General features: G+C 47.2%; 1 protein-coding gene across 1 annotated transcript in view; it reads left to right on the top strand.

The window, feature by feature from the left end:
* Positions 1-16,242, top strand: part of LOC6730487 (protein dachsous) — a 65,793-nt gene extending 49,551 nt beyond the window's left edge. The window contains exons 4-12 of the mRNA XM_039298494.2: positions 395-987; positions 1,573-2,026; positions 3,006-3,508; positions 5,990-6,349; positions 6,485-7,253; positions 7,358-7,765; positions 7,889-8,261; positions 10,539-11,818; positions 11,950-16,242. Of these exons, the coding sequence (XP_039154428.1) occupies positions 395-987; positions 1,573-2,026; positions 3,006-3,508; positions 5,990-6,349; positions 6,485-7,253; positions 7,358-7,765; positions 7,889-8,261; positions 10,539-11,818; positions 11,950-15,305 (8,096 nt within the window). The 3' untranslated portion in view covers positions 15,306-16,242. The remainder of the gene's footprint in view (positions 1-394; positions 988-1,572; positions 2,027-3,005; positions 3,509-5,989; positions 6,350-6,484; positions 7,254-7,357; positions 7,766-7,888; positions 8,262-10,538; positions 11,819-11,949) is intronic.
* Positions 16,243-17,816: the final 1,574 nt, after the last annotated feature.

The raw sequence follows: 17,816 nt of genomic DNA, 5'->3' as shown, positions 1-17,816 counted from the left end.
ATTTTGCGGTTTAATTTGCTGCTTTCGCTGTGCACTTCCTTTCATGCCCCATGCTTTATATGTTATGTGGTGGTGCCCCATCCCCATCCACTTCTACCTGCCTCATGTGTCAATCGGTGACGAGAGCTCCTTCTCCTTCTCCTGCTCGATCCTATTGTTCCTGAATCTCATTGTCGAGGCCTTTGAATGGCTTTTAATGAGCAGCGGCTCCTAATTTCGTATTTCGGAGTTCCTTCAAGTGAGGCAGAAGTAATTGCACTTCTCGTTCGTTATTCGCAAATTAAGAATGTTAACCTGAATTCAGCCCCTGGGATTCGATAGCACAAACGAAAGTGTACCAAAGCGCCTAAATTTGAATATATAGAATAACTTTTATTCATTTATTATTTTACAGCCCATCGAAGTCCGGTTAGGTATTCGATATACTCGGGCGATCCCGATGGCTATTTCAGCATAGAAACGAACTCTGGAAACATACGTATAGCAAAGCCCCTGGATCATGAAGCGAAGTCCCAGGTTCTGCTCAACATCCAAGCCACCTTGGGAGAACCTCCGGTTTATGGACACACTCAGGTCAATATCGAAGTGGAGGATGTCAACGATAATGCACCTGAGTTCGAGGCCAGTATGGTTAGGATTTCCGTACCGGAAAGTGCCGAGCTGGGAGCTCCACTCTATGCTGCACATGCGCACGATAAAGATTCGGGAAGCAGTGGTCAAGTTACTTATAGCCTGGTCAAAGATTCTGGAAAAGGACTCTTTGCAATCGACGCGAGATCTGGCCACTTAATTTTGTCACAACACCTAGATTACGAGAGCTCCCAACGGCACACCCTTATTGTAACCGCCACTGATGGTGGAGTTCCGAGCCTTTCGACGAACTTAACCATCTTGGTGGATGTACAGGATGTCAACGATAACCCACCAGTTTTTGAAAAGGAAGAGTATTCTGTGAATGTGTCCGAATCGCGATCGATCAATGCTCAGGTAATGTACATCTTCTTCTCTTAATAACACTTCTTTCTATACTTAAAATTAAAAGCTATTCTCTTTCTATTCATTTAAAATACCCCACTTAACTCAAATGTTGCTTAAATACTAGTTATCTTGCCAAGGATTCCCTTCCATTGCGTTACCCTCTGATGAAGGTATTTTATTGAAAAATAAATCTGTGTAATGCAAACTAAATGGGCTACATAAATTTGATTAACAGCCACTAAAAGTCACGCTTTTGTCAGGCGGACGTCATATCGCGCTGAAAATATCTCAACACCCAGGAAGAGTTCCTACCGACTGAAGCTTTTGAGCCAAGACGTTGACTCTTTAGCTCCCAAGTGCCAGCCCCTCCGCTGATTCTACTCTTTGGCTCTTTCTTTTCGGTTCTCTGGCCTGAACTAGTTTTGATCATAAAATCACTTCATATCTTTGGCATCGGAAACGAGTTCTCCAGAGGTTTGCCAGATACACAGACACACCGCCTGGTCCTCTGCCTGCTCTCGGTCCCAAGTGATTGATGCATTCCCCTTTGGTATTCCATGCTCTAACTTTTGGGTTTCCGCTCTTCAATTGCAGATTATTCAAGTTAATGCCAGCGATTTAGACACGGGCAACAATGCCAGGATCACCTATAGGATTGTGGATGCCGGAGTGGACAACGTCACGAACTCCATTAGCAGCTCAGATGTGTCGCAACATTTTGGCATATTCCCAAACTCCGGTTGGATATATTTGCGTGCTCCTCTGGATCGAGAGGCCAGGGATCGCTATCAACTGACGGTTTTGGCCACGGACAATGGCACTCCCGCTGCCCACGCAAAAACACGTGTCATAGTTCGTGTTCTCGATGCCAACGATAATGATCCCAAGTTCCAGAAATCAAAATACGAATTTAGGATAGAGGAGAACCTCAGGAGAGGCTCCGTTGTGGGAGTGGTGACCGCCAGCGATCTGGATCTGGGTGAGAATGCCGCCATAAGATACAGCCTGCTGCCGATCAACTCCAGCTTCCAGGTGCATCCCGTCACAGGTGAGTCGGGCTTCCTTTTGGCCATAAATTAAGCCTGCTCTAACAGGGAACAACTCACTCAACGCCGCTCCGGTGGCGGTGGCAACTGTCAAGCCACCAGCCATGACCCACGGTCATTCATTACTGCTCCTCAAACCTCTAAAGGCTGGAGATCCAGCTCACATTGCTTACACACAAAGAAAAGTGTTTAGACTCTGGTTGATTAAATAAGAAGGTATTGTTTTACCTAACATTTAAGATTCAGTTTTTTACTTATCGAATTGATTCGAACAGCATTCAACCTAAATCTAATTAGGCCTTTAAATAATTTTCAATGAGATTTCTTCCTGTGCATATATTGCATCTCCGCTGGCCCATAGATCAAGCGCATGGCAAACCTGCTCCTGCCAAGCGATAAAATGCGATCGCCGAGATATCCGAGATCTCGACTGGGTCTCAAACGTGGTTCCCGATGCCGATGCCTGACCATTAGTGTTCGGGCAACAACAGTTTTAACGCTGTCAGCTCATCCGTCAATGGAATATCATTGGCCTGACATCCAGCCACTGTCCGTCGCATCCATGTGCGTGTCCGCTGTAGGCGAGCGGTACTGTATACTTTCGTATGGGACACCTCTCCGTCTCGTCTCATTTAAATTAAATATGGAAATCTCGTGCAGCTAATCCTGGCAAACAGGTTCCGCTCCGCTTGCACTCGCATGACATGAATTTCTTTCGGAGGCAATAATCATATGCGACCCAGTTAGGTGGCAACAATGCTCGCATGCACCAAAAGGAGTCCTCGATACAACATTTCTTAAGACAATTATAGTTGAGCCAAAAACCAAAATCAAAAACCTGTTCCTACTATTCTAAAATCGTACATTCCGAGATAGAATCATATTTCTCATCTATCAGTTTATTTTTGGAGTGCAAAGTAATTATTTATGAGTTTTTAAATAAGTAAAATAAAATATCATAAATTAAATTTCAATTTCTAGGGGAAATTTCCACCCGGGAACCTCTGGATCGAGAGCTCCGGGAGCTGTACGACCTTGTAGTGGAGGCCCGTGATCAGGGAACCCCAGTGAGAAGTGCCCGCGTTCCCGTACGCATCCACGTAAGCGATGTCAACGATAACGCACCCGAGATCGCAGATCCGCAGGAGGATGTGGTGAGCGTAAGAGAGGAGCAACCACCGGGAACTGAAGTGGTGCGAGTTCGAGCCGTCGATCGGGATCACGGGCAGAATGCCTCCATTACGTATTCAATTGTCAAGGGACGGGACTCTGATGGCCACGGACTATTCAGCATCGATCCCACTAGCGGAGTGATCCGAACTCGAGTGGTTTTGGATCACGAGGAAAGGAGCATCTATCGCCTGGGTGTGGCCGCCTCCGACGGCGGCAGTCCGCCCAGGGAGACAGTACGGATGTTGCGGGTTGAAGTTTTGGATCTGAACGACAACCGCCCAACATTTACCAGTTCCAGCTTGGTCTTCAGGGTGAGTGCGAGATTTATGCGAGGGTCATTTCGGGATGGGATGGGATGGAATGGTTAAGAGAGGGGGCAACCAAGTTGGAGGAGCAGCAAGCGGTACATTTCCTGGAAAACTTTTGTCTATTTGACGCTTCCAGTTTTACACGACCATTTTCCCTACAATCGTGAGCAGCGCGTTTGTCGCCTTTTCCAGTTTCCTTGCTTCTTGCCAAGTGCCTTCGCCTCGCCGCCTTTGTTGCAGCGGATGATTTGTAGCCGCAGCTATGGCCTCACGTGACAATAGCCGAGAACACGACTCTGCCCGACCGAATCCCTTCCTGGTCACCTCTACCTCCTGGTGCATTTCCCACTCCCACAGCCGCCCCTTTAAAGAGCTCGGAAGCAGATGTCACAGAGTGCCACAGACGTGGGAAGTGTCGCGATTTGCATTTAAAGCCCTGAGGGCCAAATTTACACCAAGCCAAAAACCCGGTTCGTAATTGCCATTACACGTATGCCTGTGCGAAGGACCAAATGCATTAATACACTCTGGTTTAGTTAAGCCGTTTTCCGGTGCCTTTTAGGGCTAGAAGTACCAATGTACAACCTGGCTGGTTGTATTCGCACATCTTACGAAAACAATTCTTCAAGTTACAGCCCTATTTTTCACAGTGCTCGCCATCAAAGTCTTCCATTGTCGGCGTTTTCATTGCGCACGCGTAATTGTCACTATGCTCTGTGACAAGTCGCCTCCTCCTTTCAGGCCCCTTCCCACAAAAGGGGGAGATCTTAGCTAGGCCTATTAAGTGCGATTCGAGACGTCAGTTGAGAGATCAGAGACCGACGGACGGAGGCGGTTGAAGGAGGAGTCGCCTCGTGCCTTAAGGAACTCGCCTGCTTAGATTTTGGCATGCTGCTCCGCTTCTTGGCCTCTCCTTTCGCTTGGGAACCCTTTAACATTTTTATCACGTTCGATTCGCACATGTTTTGCATACTCTCCACTCCCAAGTACCCGGTTCTCCGGGTTCCCCGACTTCCCCGGATCCCAGGCTTTCCTCAGATCTGTGAATTCGGACTGAGACGCGGCCTCAACGGCTGATGGCTGCGACGCTTTGACATGCATTTAATTGCCTCTCGCAGGGCAAACTCAGTCTGTCAAGGAGCAGGGGAAGAGCTTGCCCACAGCAAAACCCGAGGATCCCAGGTCGAGACCTTGTGCGTCCCTTAAATCCGCTTCGGCCACAATTAAAATTGACACATTTCGTTGCATTTCGGTCGGCCTTTTGAATTCGCTTTGATTCCGTGCCGCACTCTCGTTTCGGCTTTTGTTCTTTTGCGTTGGCGTTAAACTAACAGAGATGCACTCTGCCGTAAAGTCGCAGTCGGCGTTGTCCGCTGATGCCAATTACTCAGCGACGGATTGCCACAATAAATCCGATGTAATTAAGCAATTCCCCCACCAGCAGATCCCACTCTCTTTCATGAACCGCGTTTTTCGTAACCCCTTTCCCCTTTTATTTAGGACCCTGCCATAAAAATGCAGTACAAATCATACTCCATTTTGTGGCTTGGCTCTGTGAATAATTTGGCCAAATCCAAAATGAAAAAATCGCATACTTTAGTCAGTAGTTAACCTTGAACACATAAAAAAAACGGGATTCTCTTATGAAAAGTTCTAGTATATCTCCTAAATACAAATATCTTTTTTTCTTTTGCGTGCTTTAAAAAGTCTATTGTTTAAAAAACCGTAGTGCAATCAAGCAAACGAAAGCCCCTAGTTTTTTTCAGTGCAGTCTTCCGTCTTCCTTCGCCCTCTTTACCACCGTCCATTTGGGCAGCCAACTGCGTAATCTTGGCGGGGCATAAATCTCGTGACTGTCATTTTTGTGTCTCCATTTTGGCGACCCAAACAATATTTGCAATGTTTTTATTTTATGAAAAAAGATACCCACTGCAAGAAAGAACCTTTCTTGTTTCGTTCCATTTTTTCGTTGAAAGGACCTTATGGAACGGTTTTTGCGGTTTTGCATATTAAATTCTTGTGAGGAGTCTCTTGTGTCTTCGAAGATTCTCCACCTCCTCTCAACTACCAAATCCCGCTGCTCATATGGTTCACAACATTTTTCTGCAGTGATTTTCGGGGCCGCCAACTTGGTCGGAATGCATAATTTCTTTTTAATGCCATTGGTCGGCGACTTGGGACTGGAGACCTGAGTCTGGACAGGCTTCCTTTCAAGATTCAGGTTCCTCTGTTCTGTGCCTCTTCTCTTTTGGTGGGGGGAATGAAATTTTTAAATGTTTGCTGCCTTCGTAATCTTGAAGTATGAATTATTGCTTTAAGATTGGATTTTCAACACTGTTGTTGAGATTAAGATACGCGGCGAACAACAACCAGGTCCAAGTAGAGCGACCCAAGAAGTCATCTTCCTCCGCTTTTCGACCGACCGCACCTCCCATATTCCTCTTAATAAGCCACGAAAATAATCTATAATTGGTATTTGTGCAGGTACGCGAGGATGCCGCCCTTGGCCATGTGGTCGGTTCCATCAGTCCCATCGAACGTCCGGCGGATGTCGTCAGAAATAGCGTGGAGGAGTCCTTCGAGGATCTGCGCGTCACCTACACTCTAAATCCCCTGACCAAGGACCTGATCGAAGCTGCCTTCGACATCGACCGTCATTCGGGAAACCTGGTCGTGGCTCGTCTCTTGGACAGAGAGGTTCAATCCGAATTTAGGTTGGAAATTAGGGCTTTAGATACCACTGCTACTAATAATCCGCAGAGCAGCGCCATCACGGTTAAGATCGAGGTGGCCGATGTCAATGATAATGCCCCCGAATGGCCACAGGATCCCATCGACCTTCAGGTAACTTATTTGTGATCATTGAATACTAATTGAACCGAATTTATTTAACTTTTACCGCATCAGCAAATTAAATCTTGAATCTGTCAACGTCGATTTTAATATTTCCATTTTATTGTTTGTCTATGCATAACTCAGGTGAGCGAAGCCACTCCAGTTGGCACAATAATACACAACTTTACGGCCACGGATGCGGACACGGGAACCAATGGCGACCTACAGTATCGATTGATCCGATACTTCCCCCAACTCAATGAAAGCCAAGAGCAGGCAATTTTTAGCATGGATTCCTTGACGGGAGCACTCAGTCTGCAGGCTCCTTTGGACTTCGAGGCTGTGCAGGAGTATCTTCTCATTGTCCAGGCACTGGATCAATCCTCGAATGTAACAGAAAGACTGCAGACTTCGGTGACCGTGAGACTGCAAGTTCTAGATGCCAACGACAATGCCCCGCAGTTTGTTTCACCCAATTCAAGTGGTGGCAAAACGGCATCTCTTTTCATAAGTGATGCAACTAGAATTGGCGAGGTTGTGGCGCACATTGTAGCCGTGGATGAGGATTCCGGGGATAATGGACGACTTACCTACGAAATCACGGGGGGCAACGGGGAAGGCCGCTTTAGAATCAATTCCCAAACAGGAATAATTGAGCTGGTTAAGTCCCTGCCACCGGCCACCGAGGACGTGGAAAAAGGTGGACGGTTTAATCTAATTATCACAGCCAAAGATCATGGTCAACCGGAGCCCAAGAAAAGCTCTTTAAGTCTGCACCTTGTCGTCCAAGGCAGTCACAATAATCCACCCCGATTTCTTCAGGCTGTTTATCGAGCCACAATTTTGGAGAACGTTCCTAGCGGAAGTTTCGTCCTGCAAGTTACTGCAAAATCACTGCACGGTGCAGAAAATGGTAAGGAATTCAATGCATTAATTATCAATATTTGTAGAGAAGATGAGTTATTGCCAAATATACGATCTACTAATATCTTACTCTTCCCACACTCCTTATTGCAGCTAATTTGAGCTATGAAATTCCCGGTGGCGTGGCAAATGATCTGTTCCACGTGGACTGGCAGAGGGGCATCATTACCACCCGGGGACAGTTTGACCGGGAGTCCCAGGCAAGTTATGTCCTGCCTGTCTACGTACGGGATGCCAACCGCCTGTCGACGTTGTCCTCTTCAGCGGTGAGAAAGCAACGCTCGTCGGACAGCATCGGGGATACATCGAACGGCCAGCACTTCGATGTGGCCACAATTTACATAACGGTAGGAGATGTCAACGACAACTCCCCGGAATTCCGACCAGGGTCATGTTATGGTCTATCAGTCCCAGAGAACAGTGAACCCGGTGTAATCCACACTGTGGTGGCCAGCGATCTGGATGAAGGTCCGAATGCGGATCTTATTTACAGTATTACGGGTAAGATCAAGGAAAAACTTCATCTGAATATTATATATTTTTGAAATAAGTTAGGTTTTCTATTTTTAAAAGGCTAAACTAAAGTAATTGTTCTATTGTGTTATTATATCTCCTCCAATATAGGCGGCAATCTGGGCAACAAGTTCAGCATTGACTCCAGGTCAGGAGAGCTAAGTGCCCGACCCTTGGATAGAGAACAGAACTCTCGGTACACCCTGCAGATCCAGGCCTCCGATCGGGGGCAACCGAAAAGCCGTCAAGGACACTGCAACATCACCATATTCGTTGAGGATCAGAACGACAATGCGCCAAGGTTCAAGCTGAGCAAATATACTGGCAGTGTGCAGGAGGACGCACCACTGGGCACCAGTGTGGTGCAGATCAGTGCGGTGGATGCGGATTTGGGCGTCAACGCCAGACTCGTTTACTCGCTGGCCAATGAAACGCAATGGCAGTTTGCCATCGACAGCCAGAGCGGATTAATCACCACCGTGGGGTAAGTTTCAGTTGATTGTACTTAGGTGATCTCTTGGGTATCTGTGGGTCATTGCTTGGCTTGATCTTATCGCACAGACCGATCTGAAGCAAGGACGCGCGACAAAAACCCATTGCCATAATTTCCTCAGCTAATGCGGCATGGAAATCGATGTATCCGAGGTGTATCAGCAGCCTACGCAACCAGCGACAATGTTGCGAATCCGTCTCCTGTCATCACTGCCCCTCCCTTCGCCATCCTGCTTTTGGGCACTTTTGCGCCATCTCCTCCCACAGACAATCCTATAAATAGCATAAGGTGGGGCTACACAACTCGAATCGGAGTCCAACGTGAATCCTCAATGAGCCCCTGTCCACCGAAGTGCGTTTCTTGATTATAGCCTGTGCACATGGAGAAATATCTCGTCTATCATGAAAGTACACCATATCTAAACCCTTAAATTATCATCGTGTGGGTTTTTTTTTCTCTGCACTTCTTTGTGGCATTCCTGGGCCCCCTCCGGTGCAAAATTTATGCTTATTGACAATCAATGATGACAACAATTGCTTGTTCCGTCTGACATAGCTCTTGCTCAGTTCCGGCCGAGAAAGAAAGATCGGGGATCGGATGACGGAGAACCGGGTGGTATATAAAGGGGAAGGGGAGTTCCCGAGCAGGGGGCACTTGAAATGACAGTAGCGTCAGTGTTGCCATTTATACAAACGCGATCCGCTGTCATGTACCAATTTTTATCTTTCACTGATTGTCGGCAAACAATAAAAACGAAATACCCGCCACCGCCGAAAAGCACAAAAAAAAACACAAAAAGACCACAGTCAAGAATAAAGATCAAGAAGCTCCACATGGCGAGGCAATAGCGCACAGAGCAGAATTGTAGAGCAGACAATCAGACTGACGGAGAGACAATTCGTGACGTTGTTGTTAGTCTTGGACTTGCAGTTGGACTTGCAATCGGTATTGGAGCTCGGAGCTCGGCACTTGGTACCTGGATTGGAACTCGGATCTGGACTTAACCTTGCCTTGGCAGTCTAAAGGGAAACGGGGCAAGAAAACAGGGGGCAAGACAAAAATGCGCCTGCCGCTTGTTTAGTCCGATTTTGCTAGGTTTAATTTTATTTTTTTATGCCCGTCTGACTGACTGGCGATGGACAAGCGAGCATAGTCAAGAGCTTAGGGCTAACCGCTGCACTGAGAAAAATTATTAGTAAAAACAGGAGGTACTTTATAGTGAAAAGTAATTCAAAAACAATTTTTAAAATGCTTCAAAGTTAGCTTTATAATCAGCATCCCAAGTCTTATTCAACCAAATTTCCCTCAGTGAATGCCAAGTCTTAGCCCAATCCCTCAGCTCCCAACCCTACCCCGATCCCTTCTTTCGCAATCACAATCCCCAAGTCCACGCCCGTTGATCAACAACAGTAACAAAAACAGCCTCGACTGATGACTGACCCTTGAAAGCATTTCTGCTGTTGTTTCACATTCATCCTAAAACAAGGGGGGGTGGACGATAGAAACGAGGAGATCTGGGCTCTGAACAAGCCAACTCGCTGTTCCTTCACTTCAGTTTGACTGATTCAATTCATAAAATGGCCCTCTGCCCGGGATGAGCTTGTAATTCACTAAATTCGTTTTATTGGCCAACATGCAAGCGCGGAATGGCATGGAACGGCGGCGACTGCCCTCCGAGTGGAGCGACTTTAATTCAGCTGCGAAGGATTGCAATCATTTAGGTTTATTATTTGTGGCAGCAAACATGTTCCAGGGGAGCCGAGCACGAGAGCCGCGTGATAGCGATAGGCAGGGCGTCCCGACTGCCGGGATTAGTTTTCTGGCCAAGAAGACGAGTCAACTGAGGCCGCATATCAAGTCAATTCAAGCCGAGCGAATGCTAATGCGAGTGTGCAGCTCCAGTGGGAAGACCACAAACAAATGACTTAATTACCAGACAACCCTACAACTATATGCACTGGAGGAAAATAGCATTCGTGTTGAATCTCTTTGGGGACGAAACGTCCAATAGATACGTTTTCGGTTCAAATGAATGCGTTTCTCTCAGTGTCTCCACCTCGTCAGATCTTTCTTGCTGCCTGGATCCATTGCGAATCATTTCGTGTGGCTAATTGTCGGTGGGATTTCGATTATATATTGTATGTAAGAGAGAGCAGGGGGTCCCAGAGATACCTAATTAGTGTCGCAAGCGGCGCCCATCGCCGAGTGATCGTGTTTGGGCCATTAATTGAATCGTTTCCCCTTTGCCTATCTCTGTTTTTCTTGCAGAAAACTGGATCGCGAGCTGCAGGCGAGCTACAACTTCATGGTATTGGCCACGGACGGAGGACGTTATGAAGTGAGATCAGCTACGGTTCCGGTGCAGATCAACGTGCTGGATATTAATGACAACAGACCCGTTTTCGAGCGATATCCCTATATAGGGCAGGTCCCAGCTCTCATCCAACCTGGCCAGACTTTGCTGAAGGTTCAAGCCCTAGATGCAGATTTGGGTGCGAATGCCGAGATTGTGTATTCCCTCAATGCTGAAAATTCAGCAGTAAGTGCCAAGTTCAGAATAAATCCAAGCACGGGTGCCTTGAGTGCCTCTCAGAGTTTGGCCAGTGAATCTGGGAAGCTTTTGCACCTGGAGGTCGTTGCCAGGGATAAGGGAACTCCTCCTCAATCCAGCCTGGGCCTCATTGAACTTCTAATAGGTGAAGCTCCGCAAGGAACTCCAGTTCTTAGGATCCAAAACGAGACCTATCGAGTTATGCTCAAGGAGAATTCTCCTTCGGGTACAAGACTTCTTCAAGTGGTTGCACTGCGCAGTGATGGCCGCCGGCAAAAGGTGCAATTCTCATTTGGGGCTGGTAATGAAGATGGAATTTTGTCCTTAGACTCACTCTCAGGTGAAATAAGGGTGAATAAGCCCCATTTACTTGATTACGACCGCTTCTCCACACCCTCAATGTCAGCCTTTAATCGTGCCAGAGCTCTGCATTATGAGGAGGAATTGGAGGAATCATCAGAGGATGATACAAATAATAGCACCCGATCGCAAAGGGCCTTGACTTCCTCATCTTTCGCCCTGACCAACAGCCAACCAAATGAAATACGTGTGGTCTTAGTTGCTCGCACCGCAGATGCTCCATTCCTGGCCAGCTATGCGGAGCTAGTGATTGAGCTTGAAGACGAGAACGACAATAGCCCAAAGTTTTCGCAGAAGCAATTTGTGGCAACGGTTTCAGAAGGAAACAACAAGGGAACCTTTGTGGCACAAGTTCATGCCTTCGATTCGGATGCGGGCTCCAACGCCCGGCTGCGATATCACATCGTTGATGGCAACCACGACAATGCATTCGTTATTGAACCGGCCTTCAGTGGCATAGTGAGGACCAACATAGTTCTGGATCGGGAGATACGCGATATATATAAACTCAAGATAATTGCAACCGATGAGGGAGTGCCCCAAATGACTGGCACGGCCACAATAAGGGTGCAGATCGTCGATGTGAATGACAACCAGCCCACTTTTCCGCCAAACAATCTCGTCACTGTCAGTGAAGGTAAGTCATGCTTCGTAAATAAATATACAATATTTCAAAATACTCAAGAGTTAATAATAATAATAATGTAATAATATAATTTACTCGTAATAAATTTTCTTTTCAATTATTCCATTTCCCATCTTTTTCAGCTACTGAACTTGGAGCCGTGATAACCTCTATTTCAGCCAACGATGTGGACACTTACCCCGCCCTGACCTACCGCCTTGGCGCAGAGTCCACCGTGGATATAGAAAACATGTCCATCTTTGCCTTGGATCGATATAGCGGGAAGGTGGTTCTAAAACGTCGCCTGGACTATGAGCTCCAGCAGGAGTATGAACTCGACGTGATTGCTTCGGATGCAGCCCATGAAGCTCGCACTGTCCTCACTGTGCGAGTGAACGATGAAAACGACAATGCACCCGTATTCCTGGCCCAACAGCCTCCGGCTTACTTTGCCATTTTGCCAGCTATATCCGAGATCAGCGAGAGTCTTTCCGTGGACTTCGATCTCCTAACTGTCAACGCCACTGACGCAGACTCGGAGGGCAATAACTCAAAGGTTATTTATATCATTGAACCGGCCCAAGAGGGTTTCACTGTGCACCCATCAAATGGTGTTGTGTCTGTTAATATGTCCAGTTTACAGCCGGCCGTATCCCCTAGCGGGGATTATTTTGTAAGAATTATAGCAAAGGACGCAGGAAAACCAGTTTTGAAAAGCTCAACACTTTTGAGAGTACAGGCAAGTGACAACGGTTCCGGACGTTCTCAATTCCTACAGAACCAATATAGGGCTCAGATAAGCGAGTCAGCTCCTTTGGGATCGGTTGTTCTCCAGCTGGGACAGGATGTTTTGGATCAGTCCCTAGCTATCGTTGCTGGAAATGAAGAATCCGCTTTTGAGTTGCTCCAATCCAAAGCAATTGTTTTGGTCAAGCCATTGGATAGAGAACGCAATGATCTCTACAAACTGCGATTGGTTTTAAGCCAACCACATGGACCTCCACTTATTTCAAGCTTAAATTCCTCGTCTGGAATCTCAGTAATCATAACAATCCTGGATGCCAACGATAACTTCCCAATTTTCGATCGAAGCGCTAAATATGAGGCTGAGATCAGCGAACTTGCTCCTCTGAGGTACTCCATAGCGCAGTTGCAGGCCATTGATGCCGATCAGGAGAACACCCCAAGCTCAGAAGTGGTATACGACATAACCTCTGGCAATGATGAGCACATGTTTACGATAGATCTGGTCACCGGCGTTCTCTTTGTGAACAATCGCTTGGACTACGATTCGGGGGCCAAGAGTTACGAGCTTATAATCCAAGCCTGCGATAGTCATCATCAAAGACCACTTTGCAGCCTGCAACCCTTTCGATTGGAACTCCACGACGAGAACGACAACGAACCCAAGTTCCCGCTATCTGAATATGTACACTTCCTGGCTGAAAACGAGCCGGTTGGCAGCTCCGTATTCCGTGCTCATGCCAGTGACTTGGATAAGGGACCCTTCGGGCAATTAAACTACAGCATAGGTCCTGTTCCCAGCGACGAGAGCTCTTGGAAAATGTTCCGAGTGGATTCAGAAAGTGGTCTGGTTACATCCGCCTTCGTATTCGACTATGAGCAAAGACAGCGCTATGACATGGAGCTGCTCGCCTCCGATATGGGCGGTAAGAAGGCCAGTGTGGCTGTGCGCGTGGAGATTGAGTCGAGGGATGAGTTCACCCCGCAGTTCACAGAGCGCACCTATAGGTTTGTGCTGCCCGCTGCCGTGGCCCTGCCCCAAGGCTACGTAGTGGGTCAAGTGACTGCCACTGATAGTGACAGTGGCCCAGACGGACGAGTGGTCTATCAACTAAGTGCCCCACACTCGCATTTCAAGGTAAACCGTAGCAGCGGGGCTGTCCTAATCAAGAGGAAACTCAAGCTCGATGGCGACGGAGACGGAAATCTGTACATGGATGGTCGAGATATCAGTCTAGTTGTCTCAGCTTCCTCGGGGCGTCATAACTCCTTATCCAGCATGGCTGTTGTCGAGATTGCCTTGGATCCTTTGGCACATCCCGGCACAAACCTGGCCAGTGCAGGTGGCTCGTCAGGTGGTTCCATTGGCGATTGGGCAATTGGTCTACTGGTAGCTTTTCTTCTAGTCCTCTGTGCTGCCGCCGGAATCTTTCTGTTCATCCATATGAGAAGCCGGAAACCGAGGAATGCGGTCAAGCCTCATCTTGCCACGGACAATGCTGGTGTGGGCAATACCAACAGCTATGTGGACCCCAGTGCTTTCGACACGATCCCTATAAGAGGAAGCATATCGGGCGGTGCCGCAGGAGCGGCATCTGGTCAATTCGCTCCCCCGAAGTACGACGAAATTCCTCCGTTTGGAGCTCATGCTGGCAGCTCCGGAGCAGCTACTACCTCCGAGTTATCGGGCTCCGAACAGTCCGGATCCAGTGGCCGCGGCTCTGCTGAGGACGATGGGGAGGATGAGGAGATTCGTATGATCAACGAAGGACCACTGCATCACCGCAATGGTGGAGCTGGGGCAGGCAGCGATGATGGCCGAATTTCTGATATATCTGTGCAAAACACCCAGGAATACTTGGCTCGTCTGGGCATAGTAGATCACGATCCTAGTGGCGCAGGAGGAGGAGCTTCCAGTATGGCTGGTTCAAGTCACCCAATGCACTTGTATCACGATGATGATGCCACAGCACGGTCGGATATTACGAACCTCATCTATGCCAAGCTTAATGACGTAACAGGAGCTGGTTCAGAAATAGGAAGCAGTGCAGACGACGCGGGAACCACTGCGGGCTCCATCGGAACGATCGGAACGGCTATCACCCATGGTCATGGGGTGATGAGCAGTTATGGAGAAGTTCCTGTTCCAGTGCCGGTTGTGGTTGGCGGCAGTAATGTGGGTGGTTCCCTGAGCTCCATAGTTCACAGTGAGGAGGAATTGACTGGCAGCTACAACTGGGATTACCTATTGGATTGGGGACCGCAATATCAGCCACTTGCGCATGTGTTTTCCGAAATAGCGAGACTAAAAGATGACACCTTATCGGAGCACAGTGGGAGTGGGGCTTCCTCGTCCGCCAAGAGCAAGCACTCTTCCTCACACTCCTCAGCAGGAGCAGGAAGTGTGGTGCTTAAACCACCACCCTCAGCACCACCCACTCACATACCACCCCCCTTGTTAACAAATGTGGCACCAAGGGCCATCAACCTGCCTATGCGCTTGCCACCCCATTTGAGCCTGGCCCCCGCCCATTTGCCCAGATCGCCCATTGGCCATGAGGCGAGTGGCAGTTTCAGCACATCATCAGCAATGTCACCTTCGTTCTCGCCCTCTCTATCGCCGTTGGCAACAAGGTCGCCATCCATTTCGCCCCTGGGAGCGGGACCACCCACGCACCTGCCCCATGTCTCGTTGCCCCGCCACGGTCATGCCCCTCAGCCCAGTCAGAGGGGAAATGTGGGGACACGGATGTAATCGAGCACTGGAGCTGTATCCATATAGTATTAATTGAGCCACCCCACTCACCCATACACCCATACAAACACAGAAGCACACATCGAAACACTCACACTTATTTAAATTGCTGTATATATAACATATATTACCATCTAAGTAACGATTGCAGAGCTATGTGCCCCACTGGAAAGCCTCTTATCGTATTGCAAAACACATTGTCCTTCGTGGCGCACATTACAAAACTAATCACTTTTAATCCGGCCTTAAAAATCGAACTAACCAACATAACCCAGTTCCTGTGGGGCAAGGATGCAATGCAATCGCAGTAACGACAACAAAGCCAACAAAGACTCTCTGAAAAGCGATGAGCAGCAGGAGCCGGAACAGCCATACGATGTAAGCATTTAGAGCCTAGAATAACAACCGAACTCGAACCGAATACACTCGAATCTGTATCCGTAGCTCATAAGAATCTATAACTGTAGCTGTAGCGTAGGACTAAACTAGTTATATCGGAGCAAACCAAGTGCACTTAGGCAGCAGGCCATCCCTGTTTAAAGAGGATCAGATCCGGCTGCATCTCACATTTCCATTCCAATCCATATGACGGTGAGATGGGAAACATTGTAAAAAGTTGTTTTTAGTAACCAATGGGGGAAAAGAAATAAAACCCTTGTATAAAACTGAAATGAAATAACGGAGCAAAGAATGAAAACGAAATGTATCTAAGAATTTTTTTAAGTAAAGCCTAGTTACTAGTTATTATATATGTACATGTATAGCTATGGATCATAGTGTATGTTCACTTGTGTGTGATGCTACTTGTGTAATTCTTTACGTTCTAGCAAAAACTGTAAAAATGTTAAACAGTCTAAGGATCCACTATCTGCTAAGCCAATAGTTTGTATTAGCTAAACGAAAGCAAGAGAATAAATATTTAAATAATACACATTTACATTGAATTTGTGAATAATTTGCTTTTGTTAGCAAGGGAAGGGAAGAACTCACTTTGATAGAATGGGAGTTTCTTGGGAAAAGGATCAAAGGGGAATTGTTTATCAATACCAGATGCATATGCATTTGCTTTTTCAATATGAATGTGGTTTTTTTTAGTACCCACTAATATTTTAGCCAATCCTTAGGAGTTCTGTGTAAAAGTTGGAAAAACCATTGATCTGTACGCTCACACACGAAGTGGAGATCTGGACTTCTGGTTTCGATGGGATGCTGCCTCTCGGTTCATCCAGACACCCCACAGACATCCCCCATCTTCGTCTGAGAAATCTGCGTCCTCAAGCCACAACAACCGAGAACCGACATCCACTTTGTCTTCATTTCAAAGACGCTGCATGAACTCATTTATTTGTGGCTGATTTCTGGCCAGCACCACACCTCCACCTTGGACCTTCACTGCGCCTACCCGTGCCATCGCCCTTGCCTGTCCTGTCGTCATTATCATTATTTGCCCCAGTCCCAAGTGCCAGCCCAAGATGCATGCAGCTTGGGACTTGATTCTGGGGTCCAGTTGAGTTATTTCCATTTGCCAGACTTCGACTCGCGGTCGTATCAATTGCAGCAGATCAACAATACTGCGCTGGAACTGCTGAAATTTGTTTTCCGCTCTGTTCATACCTTCTTGGACATCGGGTGGTATGAGTTCTTGTGTGTTTTAAATAAATAAATACAAAAAAAATGTTAAACATATAAACTTAGGTCTATATTGGGTATTTACAGGTTCGATCCTCGAATAGCTTTCCCTCCTTTTTTGGACTCATTTGGCAGGAGCACAAGTTCTGTGCTATCCTCAGTCGAAAGGAGGGCATTTAAATGCTCGTGGTTATTATTAGTAGCAGTCAATTCACAGTACAGCGAATACAAATAACGACGAAGCCACCTGGATCGGTATGGATATACCAAGAATCGAGGCTAAGGAACAACCAGCAACGATGATGATGATGATTATGATTATGGGTTGTTGAAGCTGCCTAGGTATTCATTTAGGCTACGCATTTTTGGGGTGTGTACACACCAGACAACAACAACAACAAGGATGGAAAGTGAAAAGCCTTAATTTGTTACGGGCTCTATCCGGAAAAGGAAAAAAAGCTCAGGCTTAGCCCATGTCTTAAGTGCACTGTACGAAAATGTGCATATCAATATCCTATTTACTGATCATGATAGAAAAATCCCCATGCACAGTTCTCTTTAAGCACATTATTTTAATGCAATATATACATTTTGTCGAATTATTTTTTCCCGTGTGAACTGACTTGAGCCGCTGCTCTGCCTTGGTTTATTTTTAAAGCCTTTTAAGTGGCTCGCCAAGTATGTGCACGTAGATCGTACCTTGGCATTGTTCTAGGGCTGGGCATTTTTCACTTGGCCTGTCAAATCGGAACTTCGACAGCTACGCCACCAAGGACCCCGGCCCTGCCCAATTCAGAGACCATCACCGGGTGGTGCTGCAAGTGGTGCTAGCTGTGCGAGTACTGCTGGATTCTCTTCTGATTGCGAAATAAGTGATTTGCG

Source organism: Drosophila simulans, chromosome 2L, assembly GCF_016746395.2.
Source record: "Drosophila simulans strain w501 chromosome 2L, Prin_Dsim_3.1, whole genome shotgun sequence".
NCBI lineage: Eukaryota > Metazoa > Arthropoda > Insecta > Diptera > Drosophilidae > Drosophila > Drosophila simulans.
Note: the sequence above shows the minus strand (reverse complement) of the source record. Positions and strands in the feature narration are given on the sequence as shown.